The 16861-nt window shown below is 32.5% G+C and overlaps 2 protein-coding genes and 1 non-coding gene across 3 annotated transcripts in view; all 3 read left to right on the top strand.

Moving 5' to 3' along the window:
• The first annotated feature begins 635 nt into the window (after positions 1-635).
• LOC122638197 (40S ribosomal protein S25) lies at positions 636-1857 on the top strand. The gene is made up of 3 exons (XM_043830998.1): positions 636-719; positions 1215-1307; positions 1541-1857. The coding sequence occupies exons 1-3, from the start codon at positions 717-719 to the stop codon at positions 1802-1804; spliced, it is 360 nt and encodes a 119-aa protein (XP_043686933.1). The 5' UTR covers positions 636-716; the 3' UTR covers positions 1805-1857.
• LOC122627423 lies at positions 1374-1443 on the top strand. Its single transcript, XR_006326858.1, has one exon. It is a non-coding gene; the product is annotated as a small nucleolar RNA SNORD57 (small nucleolar RNA).
• Positions 1858-2477: 620 nt separating the features above from the next.
• LOC122638189 (unc-112-related protein) overlaps positions 2478-16861 on the top strand; it is a 35378-nt gene continuing 20994 nt past the window's right edge. The window contains exon 1 of the mRNA XM_043830985.1: positions 2478-3345. Within this exon, the coding sequence (XP_043686920.1) occupies positions 3207-3345 (139 nt within the window). The 5' untranslated portion in view covers positions 2478-3206. The remainder of the gene's footprint in view (positions 3346-16861) is intronic.

Genomic DNA, 16861 nt, shown 5'->3' with positions numbered 1-16861 from the left:
ATACTTGCATTGTATTATAAATATGCAATATGAATTATATCGTAAGTCATGTTGATTTCACAGAGTTGAATTCCAATACTAATTCAGACGATAAGATAAACCAGTAGACTGAAAGATTACCAACTGTCGAGATAATTTAAACACATGAATATTTGTTTTCTCTGTATACACAGCTATTCGCATTCTCTATTTAAAAACATTTAATGACGAATTAGAGACGATTCTTATATACCATTTGTATATGTTCAATTATGTTTTTCTGAGTATATGTATATCAATATATATATATATATATATATATATATATATATATATAATGATGCATTATATATTTATTTTAATCGTCATATTATTTGAACATATTTTTTAAATTAATTAATGATGAATATTGTTACAATCGGTAAAGCTCAATGTTACTTTTTATATATAAAAGAAAATAGAAAGAGAAGAAGTTTATTTTATTCAATTCAAAATACTACTCTAATTGATCGCGTATTCAGAATAATTTAATAAATTTAATAACTGTAAATTAAAACATAAATTTTTAAGCCTTAAAAAAATGAAATTGTTATATATTTTTAAATATTACTATATGCATATGAATTAATTTTATTAAAAGGTATATTGATTATAGTAGTAGCGCCTTGTGGCACCACTGTAGCCGAATGGTATGGCAATCGTCAGGTCTCCATCTTCTTTTCGTATAGATAGCCATCATGGTAAGCCTAAGTATAAGAATATCTAAGAAATATAATAAGTAAAAAGTTATTTGTAAATAATTATATTCGTAAATAATCATATTCTGTAATATTTCGATCAGGGATTTATAATAAAAAGAAAGTGAACGTTTAATTATAATAAGTTTACGAACATGTAAATATGAAGATAACCTTTCGTGCATTATATCCGCATGGCGTGAACTAAACGCGTGAAACATTGTTATCAATCATTAGTTAAGCTTCCAAATTCTCTAACGAGTAAATAACTTGTTATATTACATGAATACGCGTTAACATTTCGAAAAAAATTAAATGAAGAGAAAGAGAAAAATGTTTTTAATAAGAATTTCATTTGTATATTTTCAGTATTTTTTAATCTTAGACTTTTTCATTATTTATTAACATGTTTAGTTTACTGAGGAGTTTATTAACATGTGCAGTTTATTGTAAAAAGAGTAATTAAAATTATTCTTACATTAATCGTTTCATTTTTAGCCACCTAAAAAGGATACGAAGGGATCTTCCAAGCAACCGCAAAAGACCCAAAAAAAGAAGGAAGGTGGATCTGGAGGGAAAGCTAAGAAGAAGGTTTGTAATTTTTCTTGTATTTCTAGTTTTTTTTTCTACATGTCGTATTATATATAAAAATATTATCTCATATGATGATAGTTTTTCTTGCTTGATTAACCGTGGAAGCAAAAATCTGATTTAATGAGCCTGATGAGATACGTTTCCTTTGACAAATTTATAATATATCATGTACATACATATTTTTTAATTATAGTTGAATTATAAATTGGTATGCGTCTTTATTATTGCAGAAATGGTCCAAAGGTAAAGTAAGGGACAAGTTAAACAACCAAGTGTTGTTTGACAGAGGAACGTATGACAAATTGTTGAAAGAAGTTCCTCAATACAAATTGATTACACCTTCAATCGTCAGTGAAAGGCTGAAAATTCGAGGATCTCTCGCTAGAAGAGCATTGATCGAACTACAACAGAAAGGTTTAATCAAACAGGTAGTTCAACATCATGCACAACTGATTTATACTAGAACTACGAAGGGAGATGATCCAGCGACATAAAAATGTTACACCATGTATAAAGTTGCTTAATAAAATATTTGTATAAATCAGTATTCCTTACAATCATTAATGATAAAAAATCACTAACGATAAAAAATCTGCAACTGACAATTAATGACTTGTATAACTTAAATCTAAAGATTTAAAACATCTTACGCTACCTAAATATGAAAGCAACAATCTATTTTAAATAAACAGAAATACAATAAAATTTTTCTTCGTATGTAGAAAACGTCTGTCAAAAACTTTAATACATCCATAAATAATAGATTACTATCGAGTACATAAATGAATTCAACGAATAAGAATTAATACGAACTTTACGAATATCTTTGAGTATCGATCAAAAAAGGTTATCTTCTAAAAATCGCCAACGATAATAATCTCCGTAAAATTTCAAGTCATCGATCAATACTAAATCTCGTACTTCGATTATATAAAAAGCGTACAAGGCAAAGAGAGAAAGAGAGCAAAAAAAGAGAATTCTTGAATTTCTTGTAAGGTTAGTTGCATGGCGCCCGCTCCACCCACGCGTTGGTCCGTCCCTGACGATAAAAGTTGGACTGACGAAGGCGCGGCTGATAGGAAAGGACGGAAGAAGCAACAAGGATGGTGGTGGGGGAAGTGGTCCGCTGCGCGCATACCGAACTCGGGCCGCCGAACACGACGACTATGCTGGTTCGTAGCTGCACGTCGCATTCTCAGTCGCGAAGCCGAGCGTAGCCGAGCTCGAGTGCTCGTGGAGTATCGGTCGTAGATCGTAAGTCGCGTGATCCTGTGTCTCTCGCGTTGGTGTGATAGAGGAGGAGTAGTAGTAGTAGTAGTAGTAGTAGTGGTGGTGGTGGGGGGAGTCTCTCGACGAGAGATCTCGCGAAGTAAAGAGAGAAAGAGATAGAGTGAGATAGAGAGGGAGTGAGGAGCGATCCTTCGAAATACACGTACACACATATATACGTAGCGTTACCGTATCCGGAGAAGAGCGTTATAATATCGTTTTCGCACCGACGACGAAACTTCGCGCGAATTCGTCGTCGTGTCGTCGTCGTCGTCGTCGTGGTCGCGGTGTCGTCGTCGTCGTCGTCGTCGTCGTGGTCGTCATTATTGTTGTTATCATTGTGAAAAGATTCGGATTAGTATTCGATCGTCGATCGGCTACGAATGTTAGCTCGTATCGAAACACGTGGAAGGAAAGTGGTACCATGATACATTTTCGTGCGTCCAACGATACGATATTGTAAAGGAGTTGAGAGTGTAAGGTAAAGAAGTAGAGTAAGAGAGAAGAAGAAAGAAGGAGCAGGAGGAGGAGGAGGAGGAGGAGGTGGAAGAAGAAGAAGAAGAAGAAGAAGAAAAGAAGTAGATAGATCGGCATAATAAAGAAGTTGGAAAAAGGAACGAAGAAAAGATGTATTCGGACGGTCACGAAGTAGACGGCAGCTGGGTACTGCGAGTCTACGTGACGGATCTGCAGGTGGAGAGGAGTCTTCGAGTCAAGGGAGAATTGCATATCGGTGGTGTCATGCTACGTCTCGTCGAGGATCTCGGTAAGTCGAACGAACTAATCGAGAGAGATAGTAAGTAAGAGCACGTGATACTAAGCTTTCGCTAGAGTTTCGCGTATTCCCATTGATTTTAGTATATCTGTTTTACGATATATCGATACTTGACTTTTCCTCGAGTCGAGTGAACGCGTTCGAAAGTCGACATTTTTCTTTGACCACCTATATACATATTTACCTCTTTTCGTATCTAAGCTAAGATTTCGTGTTCGATATAAAACAAATTTCCATTGTTGGAACGATTCTCGAAGGATATTGAAAAGTAAAAAATGAATTTGGTGACTCGATCGTGGTAATGTTAATCAGTAGAGGCAACAAGTTGCGTCGTTATCGGCATCGATGCAGGGCCGCACTTACAATTCACTCATTCTCTCTTTCTCTCTCTCTCTCTCTCTCTCTCTTTCTCTCTGTCTCTGTCTCTTTCTCTTTCTCTTTCTCTTTCTCTTTCTCTCATACTCCAAAGGAACGACGAACGTACCGCCTTCGTCATCATCCTCTCGTTCTCTTCGTCTTCGTTGTCTCTTTCGTCGTTCAGGGACGAACGTTGGGCGGACGAGGCGAGCAAGAGAGTGGAAAAACTGGACGCACCGAACTAGTTTAACGACGTGTAACACGACAACGGATATCGTTAAGCGAACACGGCCGCCTAGCTCTCGTCTTTAACCCCTTGCACTTGAATTCATTTGCTTATTTGATGACTCGAAACATTCTAACAACAAAATCTATCCTGATGAAACGATATAATGTTCTAGAGATTTGTCCCTGTTTTCCTTTTTTCTTTTCTTTTATTATTATTATTATTATTATTATTATTATTATTATTATTATTATTATTTTTTTTTTTATTCTTTCGACCTTCCCAGAACGTTTCTCCAGATAATCGAAAGTTCAATGATAAAGGATGAATAATAGACAGAAAGTATCGAAACTGATATTACGAACGAGTAGTAACGCAACAGGTATTTCTTGTTTATCGTCAAAGGCCGACGCGTCGCGCTTCATAAGCGTCTTACGCAAGGAATTATTAATACATAAACATGCAGTCTCCGTTACGTAACGATGTTAGGTTATCACCAAGCACGCCGTCCGAAAATAGCAATTGTTAATACTTAAATAGTCGTATCTTTGGAATTTCTTGAAGAAAATATTCAGAAGTAAAAAAATATTTTTTAGTCGCATGTTTTATTTATGTTACTTTTTTTTTGTTCTCTCTCTCTCTCTCTCTCTCTCTCTCTCTCTCTCTCTCTTTCTTTCTTTGTCTCTCCAATCGGCTGCAATTCGTGCGCCATTTTTTTCCGGTCAACTTAAGACCGCGAATTTCAAATCGCTCTATACGATGAAATCGCGATTTATAAGAATCTTCGCATAATCTTTCAACGGTGATCGAAGGTTAACATTTTATTTTCCTCCTTTTTCGTGATCGAAGGTTAACATTTTATTTTCCTCCTTTTTCCACGAAATCGATCGATGCGTTAATAATCACATTCATGGTAACCGATGAAATAATCGACAATCGTTTTATCGATCGATGATATCATTATGATCTTTTTGTATAAATTGTTAAGGAAGAAAAGAAATAAAATAAAATAAAAAAAGAAGTAAAAAAGAAAAGAAGAAAAGATACTTTTACGACGATGTTTATCACGGATATACTATATGAAATACTTTCTATATATTAGATTTCATCGTTCGATTTCAATCGAAAGGGATCGTTGAAGCTTTAGAAACTTTAGCTTGGATCGATCTGACGACTCTATCGAAGTATTACGAAGAAGAGGGGTGATTCTTTTTTTATGTCATGTCACGCTTCGGAAAAGCGAGAGACACGAAACGATCTCGATAGTAAGAGGTGTATAGTCCTTTTAAGGGAAGGCGTAAAATCATGAGCGATAATCAACCGTGATAAGTTAATCTAGTCTGGTCCGGTTGTGTTGTGTCGTATCGTTGCTGTTACTACTACCAAAAGAAATTTTAATGAGGCCGAGAAAAGGGCTTGTATGTTTAAATATACCTATTACAATTTTAAGGACTCTCGTGAAAACCATTTTCGTTTTATTGTGAGTATCCTTGCTCATTCTTATAAAACGTAATAATTGTAGTAGTAGTAGTAGTTTGCTTTTGACCTGTTGCTTCTTTGAAAAGAAAGAACGAACGTTCAGGTAAAATTTTCGATCCTTTTCTCAGCCTCCACAAATATTTCTACCGATTGAAACGATATAATATCTTCATTTCATTTCTCTTCCCGCAAATTTTGTTTATCATAAATCCTAATCGTTTTCCTTAAACTTTGAACTTTCGAACGTGAAAGTAAAACAACGTATCTTGTTTTTGTTCTTTTCTTTTCTTTTCTCATTTCGTTTTTTACTCTTTTCCTTAGTCTCGTTTCGATCTCGCCCACGAATGATTTATCAACATGAACGAAGGATACGTCCCGTCGACCTCGGCCTGAAAAATGAAAGACTTCAGGAGGTGTTCTTTTACCAAAACAAAAATAAAAAAAATGAGAAGATGAAACAAAAAGAGAGAAAGATTCAATGAAATTTATCGAAGATATAGCAAACTTTTCATATTTTGTCATTCATATATTTAGTTCGTTTATTGTTTTCATTTTTGTGTTTTTTAATATCGATCGATGATTCATCCAATCTTTAAATAGAGTGTGAGAGAGAGAGAGAGAGAGATTCAATAACATTTATTGAAACTTATCAAACTAAATATTTTGCCATTAATGTATAGGTTGCTTTGTTTATTTTTGTATATTTTTGTGTCAATTAACATCTATCGATGATGTGTAAACGAGGAAGTGAGAAGAGAGATGCGTCGATTTCATTCGATCTTTAAATCGAAAAAGAAAGAGATAGATAGATAGATAGATAGATAGATAGATAGATAGATAGATAAATAGATAGATAGATAGATAGAGAGGGAGAGGGAAAGAGAAAGAAAGAGAAATTCAATAAAATTTCTTGAAGATTTATCAAACTTTGAATATTCTGCTATTCATACACATTCCGTCATTTTTTTGTCATCTTTGTCTTAATTAAAATCGATAGATGATCTATAGACGAAATAGATAAGAAATTAAAGGAAAGAAGAGAACTTCGTCAATTTCATTCGATCTTTAAACCGGAAGAAAGAAAGAGAAAAAGAGAGATAGATATCCTTCTAAGAAAGGTTCATTCATAATATAAAGGAGATAAGCCACGGTCATTATCATATATATTTATGCTCTTTTCTTCTTCTTCTTTGAGAGGGATAAGAAACGAAGAACAAACTATCGAGAAAACGTGACGTTTGTCGAACGTCGATTCTGCGACTCTAGACCGAAGGAAAACCTTGAAGAACCAAGATAGATCCGTAACTCTTATCTCTTTTTCTTCTTATTTGGCTTAGGAAAAGAAAATAAATGAAAAAAAAGAAAGAAAGAGAGAGACACGTTCGACGATCCATCGTCATCGTTGTCGTTTCGTGGTAAACGTGCTGAAATTTACTATGCGGTTTTGGCGCGAAGAAAATCTTTATTTCTCTTTTTAGTAAATAGAGAAAATACGACTCGATCTTTTCTTTAGTTACGAATTTATTACTCGTTTCGATAAACGAGTTATATTCAATGAAATCAATCGATTGAGATATATTAATATTATATTGTAATAATTAATTGTATTATTATGTGTATAATATTTTATATATTTAATTTCAAACAAAAATTATAATATTTTTTTCTTTTTCTTTATTTGTTTTATCGTAATGAATTATAATGAAACAATTTAATAATTAATTTTAATGGAATTAAATGAGGAGACGAATACACGATTTCCTTCTTCGGCTTTCTGTTCTCTCGCTTATGCTTGCTTTTATCATCCTTTGTCTCGCGGAATTATATTGAGTTGATTCATAAATACATAAGTACCCGTTGTAAGTAAGATGTTTACTATAATAAAATGGCACTTATTCATAAATTAACTTAATAGCTTATAGAACATTATAAGAATTGTGATTATAAAATATCGTATTTATTAGGTCGATTGATATATAAATCCTGTTTGTTTACAATAATATTTAATTAGTCGATCAATCCAATATTATTAACATTCTTTTTTTTCTACTCGTCTTGAAATACTTCGATTAATTTTTTCATTAAATATTACTATAGATCGAGAAATAATTTTTTTTTGTTTCAAGCGTAGTTTTTAGAAGAAAAAAAAAAATCAGTGGCAATATGGAAAAATTTGAAACAAAAAAAAAAAAAAAAAAAAAAAATCTGAGAGAACGAGAGGCGATTTATGTCGCTTTAAAAACATGGTAATCCCATTTGCAGTATCCTTTCTTGGAAGGACCTTAAGAGGATTAGTTACATCTTTCTGTCTCTCTCTCTCTCTCTCTCTCTCTCTCTCTCTCTCTCTCTCTCTCACTCACTCTTTCTCACTCTCTTGTTCTCTTCTCTGGTAGCGATGGTTCACAGCAGCTTTCTTGAACTTCCTACTTGCCGACTCACGTATTTTCTATTTTGGGAAAATGGCGAACGTCGGTGTTTACTTTTCATGCGAATGGAAGAATTTTCCGATGGTTCGTCGATGGTCTTACGTGTCTAGTCTGTTACTTTTAGAATTTATCTCACAATAGTATTCTTAACAATACATATACACGTTTAAAAAGAACTATTCCATCTTTGTATTTCTAAACGTTTCAGTCTATGCGATTGAAAAAGAAAACGACAAAAAAAGGAAAAAAGAAATACAAATACTGTTTTACTGTTTCGTATTACTCATTCTTTTTCTTCTTTTTCATACAATTTTTTTCGTCTTTAATAACAAATTATATAACGTGAAACAACATATTATATTATGACGACTATATACTAAGTATACATATGTAAGTAAATTATATATGTACTTATATTATACGATAGTACGTAAATCTTATATTCAACAAATATTAATTTCCCGATATAAAATAATAATAAATTTTTTCTGTCGAAAATATGAAATAAAACTTACAAAAATACAAATACATTCGAAAGTTATATGGCGTTATAAAGAGTCATCTTATCAGTTTCAATCGAGCGATATCGTTGACCCCGAAAAGGTCGAAGGTTTCTGACGAAGAAAGAGACAAATTGTAAATCGAAGAAGTCGTCGGGGATCGTAAAAAGAAATAAGGGAAAAAAGGAAAGAAAAATAAAAAAGCGATCAGACGCATTCTATCTTTTCTTTACAAGAGAGAAAAGAAGTTCGTTTTTATAGGCAGGTTTGGCCACTTTCCAAAGGGGTTGTGGCTAGACGAAAATCTTTCATTCGTCGATAGTGAGTCATAGTAGGTATTTATCTACCTACGCTGATTCACATATTTTTGTCCTGTGGGAGCAACGTATAAAAAAAAAGAAAAACACGTAACAAAAAAGAAATCATTTACGATGATCGTTCGAAAACACGTGCGTGGGGGTTTATAGTTTCTAAGGTTCTCTTACACAATTAACTTTTTCTATCATTCAAGTTTACCATAAGCTACATCCCTCCGTAGTATATATATATATAACTTCTCTTTCTATTTCCTATACGAAAGAGAACGTGATATCCAAGATATTTTCACCTTACTATCCGGACGACTTTAAAGATAGCTCGACGAAAGCTTTTAAGACTCCCTTGATCTCTTCTTTTCAAATCTTTGCGTTCTCCTCACGTTCGTCGTCGGAATCCTCGGCTTTGATAAAGTAAAAAAGAAACAAAGAAAAAGAAAAGTTTTTGAAGTAGAAGATATCAACAGTAGCACGATTTTTAGATTATCGAAACGAAAATAACTTTTATTTTGGATAGAAAATTGATTAAGAAGAAATACTTTGTCTTATTGAATAAATCATTCATTTTATATATCTATAATGTATTTACTCATATTAATATTGTATTATCTTGAATAATTATTTATTTATTTTTTCATTTCACCGTGAAAAATAAGATATTTCTTCTTTACACTTGATCGAATGTAACGGAACACGAATCGACTGACCGAACACATGAAGAGTCGAACTCGTGGAACGGTAATTCTTGTGGTTCGAGAGAGAGAAAAGTGTGTGAGAAAGAGAGAGAGAAAGAGAGAGAGACAGAGAGCTGACGCAAACTTCGTCCGAAACCTTGACCGAGCAACGTCCATTATCGCGGTTAAACCGGGCGAACGGCGAACCTTATAAGTCCAGGAGAAGAGATTCGAAGAGAGCCGGATAGTGGAGCTTTCTTATAGTCGATGTAATCCTTGAAATAGAAATCAGAGAAGGTGTTTTGGATTTTTATTCGTTTGCTTGATTTCAAAATATTAATGTACTTCGAAATAATCAGAAAACAAATAGGATCATCGAAGAATTGGACAGATTAAAATTGGTTATAATTAAAGAATATATGATTAGAAGGATGAGAAGGGATTAGGAATGAATAGAAACAAATGATTTGAATAGAAATAATTGGAACGATTAGAAAAGACAAGAAAAGGAACGATTAGAAAGTATCATGGAGAAACATTTTCTTCGTTAGTAGTGACACGATATTTACTGAATAATATTCGTTTTATACAGATGGAAAGTTTTCAAGAGATGATCGTTCGACTTATCGGAGTAATTTCGAACATGATGAAGCCAATTACGAAACCGCACCTCTTGTTAGTTTTTTAAAAGTCACTGTCGACAATTTTGTTCGTTGTGGCTGTTCGATGAAAATGTTTTTTTTTGCGCTTAAATCGAGATTAAAAATGAAGAGAAATGGATAATTAATTTTTTATTTTATGTATTTTATATATATGTATATATATATATATATATATATATATATATATACACACACACATTGTAATTATATAATTAAAAAAATTTTATTGTAATATAATATTTTATATATAGGTAATTTTGAACGAGATGATTCGATTTCATATTTTTTAGATATTGTCCGATTTTCAGATATTTATAGTATAAATAGGATAGACAATTATTAATAAAACTCATAAACAATAATCTTTATTTGTATTCAATTAAGAAATTAGGTATTATTTAGAGATTATAATAAAGAGAATAAATATTCTCAATATTTTTTATTTATTCTTGAAATCATAATTTAGTAACAATTTGTCAAAAAATAATGATTTTTGCTGAATACACTAGACTAATATATAATAATATTTAAAGATTATGTTTATAATGGTGCGATAATTATTGAAAAAACACCTATATTGCTACATACTTGTAAAAACAAGTAAGTTATCATTCTATGTTTTTTTGGGATAAAGGGCTTGATGTTTTTTGGGGATAATTGATCTATTATAAAACTATATATTGTTACGTTCTTACAAATCTTATGACGATAATAAAGTTGTATGAATATAATAAAATTGCATTACCGTTTTTAATGATAAAGGTCTATAATGCGTTTTCTTAAATGAAAAACAACTTGTGTCTCATCTAACTGAGAAAAATATAAAGAAAAATAAAGAAGACAATCTGTCTCCTAAATAAAATTAATTCAATCCACAGTATGTCATCAGGTGTACGAATTAATAAAGTAGAAGAATTTAAATAGCAAAAGTAACAAACTTTAGGCTAAATTAAACTTCAGGGAAATTTAAACGTAAAGATCTCCCTTATGGAAGATATATCTTCGGATGAGAATTTTTCAGATTTCGTAATCCAAGAGTCTGAAGACAGTTTTAAAGATGATAATGCTGAAAACGTTGGGTGTAGGAAGCAGTACAGCTGTACATCAAAATAAGACGACTAGATTCCATATGTGAGACGTGATAAGTGATTTCACGAAAGATGTTCAACATCTTTAGATTTATGTGATCTCTGTAGAGAAGTTTTATACAAGCAAAAGAAATGGTTTTTCTTCGTGTTATGTTTGAAAGTTTTTTCTTTACTTGAACCATGATTTTTTCTTTAGATAACGATTTAATTTACAATGTATTGAAACTAAAAAAAAAGTAGGCTATTATTTTCAGTTTTATTTTATATGTTATATATATATATGTGTATATATATACTTTATACATATAAATATATGTATATATATATATATATGTATATAGGGTTGTTATATTTATTTTATGTATAAGTTTAGTAATTTATATATATATATACACATGTTTACTTATATATATAAAATACAAAAAATTAGGTCTGTGTGTATGTGTATGTTTATAATATATAAATTTATCGTATATATGTATATATACATACATATACATATAAGAAAACAATCAGATAAAAATTCTGATCGGTCTAAGTATTACTTTATACGAAATAATCGACCAACAAGCAGCAGTTAGTCCCCTATTTATCACGATGAGTTAGAAACAAGCGCGAAAAGTCGATTGCGAGTGAGCGTTAAACTGACGAGCTGATGCGATGAAGTAACTACCGACATCCTCGCAATTTATCTTGTTATTTAGCTCTCGTCGTACAGCTATCCGACGTCTGACTTTTTAGGCCAGGAAATCGCTCGGAGGTATAGCTCTGCTGTATGTATTCGTTCGAAATAAAAAACAAATTTCTCTGTCTGTCTCTATTTCTCTCTCTTTCTCTCTCTCTCTCTCTCTCTCTCTCTCTCTCTTTTTGCCGATATTATCTCGACTAGCTAAAAATGATTTTTACGTCATATGTCAAATTATCAAATTTAGAGATCGATTCATGTATCACAATTATTTTAATAATATCAACAAATTGTTTTCACAATTAGATTATATTGAAGATTGAAAAAAGAAATTGAATAAAGTTACATTATTATTTTTAACGATTACAACATACGCGAATAGAGATTTATATATGTATCTGGAAAATACGAGGGACATTTAAAAAAGTCGTGACTTTTTTTCACTTTAAGATATGTTTAACGTTAAAAATGAAATTTATAGATATATTAAAAAAGAAAAAAAAAAAAAATGCTGTGAAATCAAATCTATCAAAATCACGATCCTATAGTTTGAATTGTGATGGACGTACGAGTTATTATGCGTATCAATGAAAAAGGGGTGATACGAATAAGTCGTAGAAGGTTGTCCTTTCATTTCATTTGTTTAAGTCCACGTCATCTCAATGAGATGAATAACATCCTCTCCTCTTATTTCTCTCTCTCTCTCTCTCTCTCTCTCTCTCTCTCTCTTTCTCTCTCTATTCTCTATGCCCTTTTTTCTTCGAAATACATACTTTTTACTTTCGATCTAATAACACGTAAATTTCGAACTAAAATCTAACACGTAAAAATTTATTTCATTTCGATCACGCCATTATTAAATTAAATTAAAAAATTTAATCAATCGAAGGCGATAAAATATAATAATAATGAAATTCCATAAATCGTGCTTAATTGAACTCCAAATTTAATCAAAATCGAATTTAAATAAACTATATTTATTTATTTATTTATGTATTTATTTATTCATTTTATTATTTATTTTCTTTCTTTTGTTGTATTTCAAATAAACGGATATATATTAATAATCGAAATAATTACGATAGGAAATCAGCACGGAATCATTTCGTGCTTTCTTTTTATTCATTCCTGCGTTAATAATAAGTAGCGCGACGAATACGAGACGTCGTATGCAATTAATACCGAGAGAGCAACGATTAATGACTAATGCACTTAGATTAGCGGAATAATATTACGTGGATGGTGAAATCCCATTAAGGACAGGAAGAACGATGATTCACGGTCGTCGTTGCATTTTTTTGCTTGTGTTTCTTACCCCTAATTTTGTCTCTCTCTCTCTTTTCTGTCCTGTTTCTCTGTCGCCTTCGAACGAAATCACACGTTATCGTGAATTCGCTCATTAAATCATTCTCTTCATCCTTCCTCTCCTATCAATCTCCTGACTCTGCACGTCTAATAACGAGGACGCCTGTTAATCATCAGTCTGTATTTAATACGTCGAATACCACGGTAAAGATGTCATCGGTCGACTTTATTTCAAACATTCCATAAGACTTATTTCATTTATTTAGTTATTTCGCTGACGTTTACACAATTTTATTCCGTAAGATGTAAAACGACGAATATGTTTGTGAGCGATAATCTGGTATCATTTTCAACGAGTTACAAATGTCGCATCGTTATTTAATTCCTAGTAGTATCAAAACAACGACGAAATATTAAAAACAGATCTATTTACAGATCTGTCAAGAATTTTTGCGAACTTATCGAACTCTCAAAAATTTTATAACATTCCTAACAAATTTCTAATGCCATAAGGCAATCTATCGACCTCTTAAAAATTTTACTATACTTATTAAACATATTTTAATACTATCAATCTATGTAAAAATTGATATCGAACGACTCGTCGATCTTTCAACAGTATCATACCGTTCTTAACAAACTTTTAACTACTATCGAACCATCTGACGATATTCCAAAAATTTAGGATCGATTCCTAAGAAATTTCTAATCCTATCAATCGACAAGAAAATTGATACTAATCAATTTATCGATCACTTAATCATTTTCAATGAATTCTTTTTCTTTTTATTAAAAGTTAAACAACGATGAAGCTCATGATCGAGATTACGAATGTTCGTAAAAATTTTTACTCGATTTAAAGGGCAATCAAAAAAAAAAAAAAAAAAAAAAAAAAAAAAAAAAAAGAAAAGAAAAAAGAGAGAGGAAAAGAACTTTGTCACGTTTCGTTCCACTGTTCACCGTGTTGCATTGCAACCAAGTAACCAAGCAACCAACCAACCAACCAACCAACCAACCAACCAACGAACGAACGAACGAACGAACGATGGTCCGTTTCGCGCTAGAAAGTATTGTAGTACGACGAGAAGTGTAGTAGTGTGTAGTTCGAAAGGCGGTAGTAAAAGCCAGAGTAAAAAGAGAAAGAAAAGAAGGAAAGAGAGACAATGGTACATTGTGAGAGAAGGACCGGTAGGAATTACTAGCACACGGCATCCACGTCCGTTTCTCTGATCTCACGGACGAACAACCATCCTCCCACCTCCTTCACCTCTTCCATGTCTCTCTGTAGAATGCGTGTCGCGTGTACTCTTTTTCACCACCATCGTCATCTCTCTCTCTGTCTCTCTCTCTCTCTCTCCCCCTTTTTCTTCTTTCTCTCTCTCACTCACTCTTTTCTTCATTCGCTACACTAGCACGATGCGTCCGCCGTCGTGGTTTAAACATAGCCCCTGACGTCAGCGAATCTTCTACTCTCGACTGCCCCTGTTTCTCGCACTCGAAACATCTGCCCCCGGTCGTACTTCGAATCTTCCCGCCATTTCGTAAGCTAGAGTCTCGAAATAATTAATCCGGCGCGTAAGCTTTTTAACAGAGCCGATCGACTTTCTTGGGAGTCAAGTGTATCGTGTTTTTCATGTTTACCTTTGAAAAGGGATAGAGAGAGAGAGAGAGAGAGAAAGAGAAAGAGAGAGGGAGAGAGAGAGAGAGAGAGAAGGGAAGAACAATAAGATTTATTATACCTGATAAAACTTCTAGACGACTAAAAAGTTTTACAAAAGTTATAAATAGTTTCTAGATATGAAATAGATAAAGTTTTACAATCTCGAGATAAAATCGAATAGAAAAAAAAAAAGAGCGAAAGAAAATGTAGAATTGCTGAGGATAGAAAATATACGAAATTCGATTAAAACGAGCCTATATGATTTCTAAACGTAAATCTAATCGATTCGTATAAGGTATGAATTTATACATTCGCAGTTACCTTCTCTTTTCTCGTAGAAAGCACCGACCGACCTTCACCTCTTGATGCGATCAGAAAGGTGCAAATCGAGTGGATGAGAGAAAAACATTGGGTTAGTAAGAGAAAGAGAGAGAGAGAGAGAGAGAGAGAGAGAAATAAAAAGACAGAGAGACACGGAGAGAAAGAGAGAGAGAAAGAGAGAAGAAACGTTTAGTTTTTTTCGTTTCACGCGTGAGTCACGCTCAGCAGGAGCATCGAGCATGTTGTGTACCTACATACGTATTCTCTAAGTTGTTATCCAGAAAGAGATAGAGAGAGAAAGACAGAATAGAAGGGAGCAAAGAGTTTTGCCAACAAAACAATTCCAATTAAGTTCGTTCTACGGTCCGCTCAAATTAACGAGCATTACGAGCGATAGGCGCACACGCGTTGCTACTTGCTCCCCACGTCCTGAGATATATTTAACGATGCTACTCGACATTCCATAAGGGCTTAAAACCAGCTTCCCGCGAGATTTTCTTCTACCGGATCCGAGAGAGAGAGATCCTTGACGTTTTATATACTACTAAGAACGATAGACATTCTTTCTGGGATGCTTAGAAATGTTTATCGAGCGAGATACGAAATATGTTTTTATTTATTTCTTTTTTATCTTTTCTCTTTTTTGTGGTATTAACATTATTATTAGTATTGTTATTAAATATTTTATATTTTGATTAAGTTTTGTGTGCTTGTGCGTGTAAAAAGAGAGGACGTTGGTAATTATTAAAAATAGCAAAAAATTTTTCTTAGATTAATCTATCAATTTATTTTCACTTACATACTCTTATATATGTGTATGTTTTAAGTTTTATTACATTTTTTGTGATCATAAGATAAATCGTTGGCTCATAGCCAAAGATTAATGTTTGTTTAATCATAAGCTATATAGTTGGTACAATTTAGTTATATTATAAATTTCACGTTATATAATCTCTTTTCTTTTCTTTTTTTCTTTTTTTCTTTTTTTTTTTTTTAGGAACGAAAAAGGTTATTTTATACAGAATTAATTGTATTAATTTTCAACAATTTCTATACGTTGTAAATGGAGCAGCATGTAAATGTCCTTTTATGCGAAACTTTTTTTCTAAGCAAACGTTGACGACCGGAACGAATATCCGGTCGATGAGAAAAACGTCGATCGATCGACGTTTCCGATCGACTTCCGGTGATAATTAAATTTGTGAACAATGAACATAGAGATAGAAAGAGAGAGAGAGAGAGAGAGAGAAAGAGAGAGAGAGAGAGAGAGAACGAAAGATAAAAAGAAAGAAAGAGTTGTCGATGATTCATTGATCGAAAGTATCGACTTTTCTTTGAAGTATTGAATATTTCTAAACGACGTGTCGATTTGAAGATTCACCTAAGATAAACTTGAAGATTCTTTCAACTCACGTAGTAAGGGAACGTAGTAAGAGAAACGATAGAGATGCCATCAAGGTCTGCTAATATTATTGTCTGCATATTATTATTCTCGTCTTTATCTTATCACCTTCGTTTTACGGGAATGGAGAACGTTCATATGTATGTACTTACTTACCACCTGCTAGTTTCACTTTAACGAGACCTTCTCTTATTTATCGAAAATTTTCGAATACCTTACATGTCTCGAACGAAAGAAACATTTGATTATATGAGATACAATTTTACATGAATATAATCAAGTGAAATAATCTACGTTCAGTTCTTATAAAATCTATAAAAAAATGTATAAATAAAAGAAGGAAAGTATAATTTTATATTTTGTATCTATTCTTATCAATCGCTATTTTTTTCTTTTTTTTTTTTTTTT

This window comes from Vespula pensylvanica, chromosome 2 (assembly GCF_014466175.1).
Source record: "Vespula pensylvanica isolate Volc-1 chromosome 2, ASM1446617v1, whole genome shotgun sequence".
Classification (NCBI taxonomy): Eukaryota; Metazoa; Arthropoda; class Insecta; order Hymenoptera; family Vespidae; genus Vespula; species Vespula pensylvanica.
The sequence above is the reverse complement of the archived record's forward strand: the minus strand, read 5'-3'. Positions and strand labels throughout refer to the sequence as shown.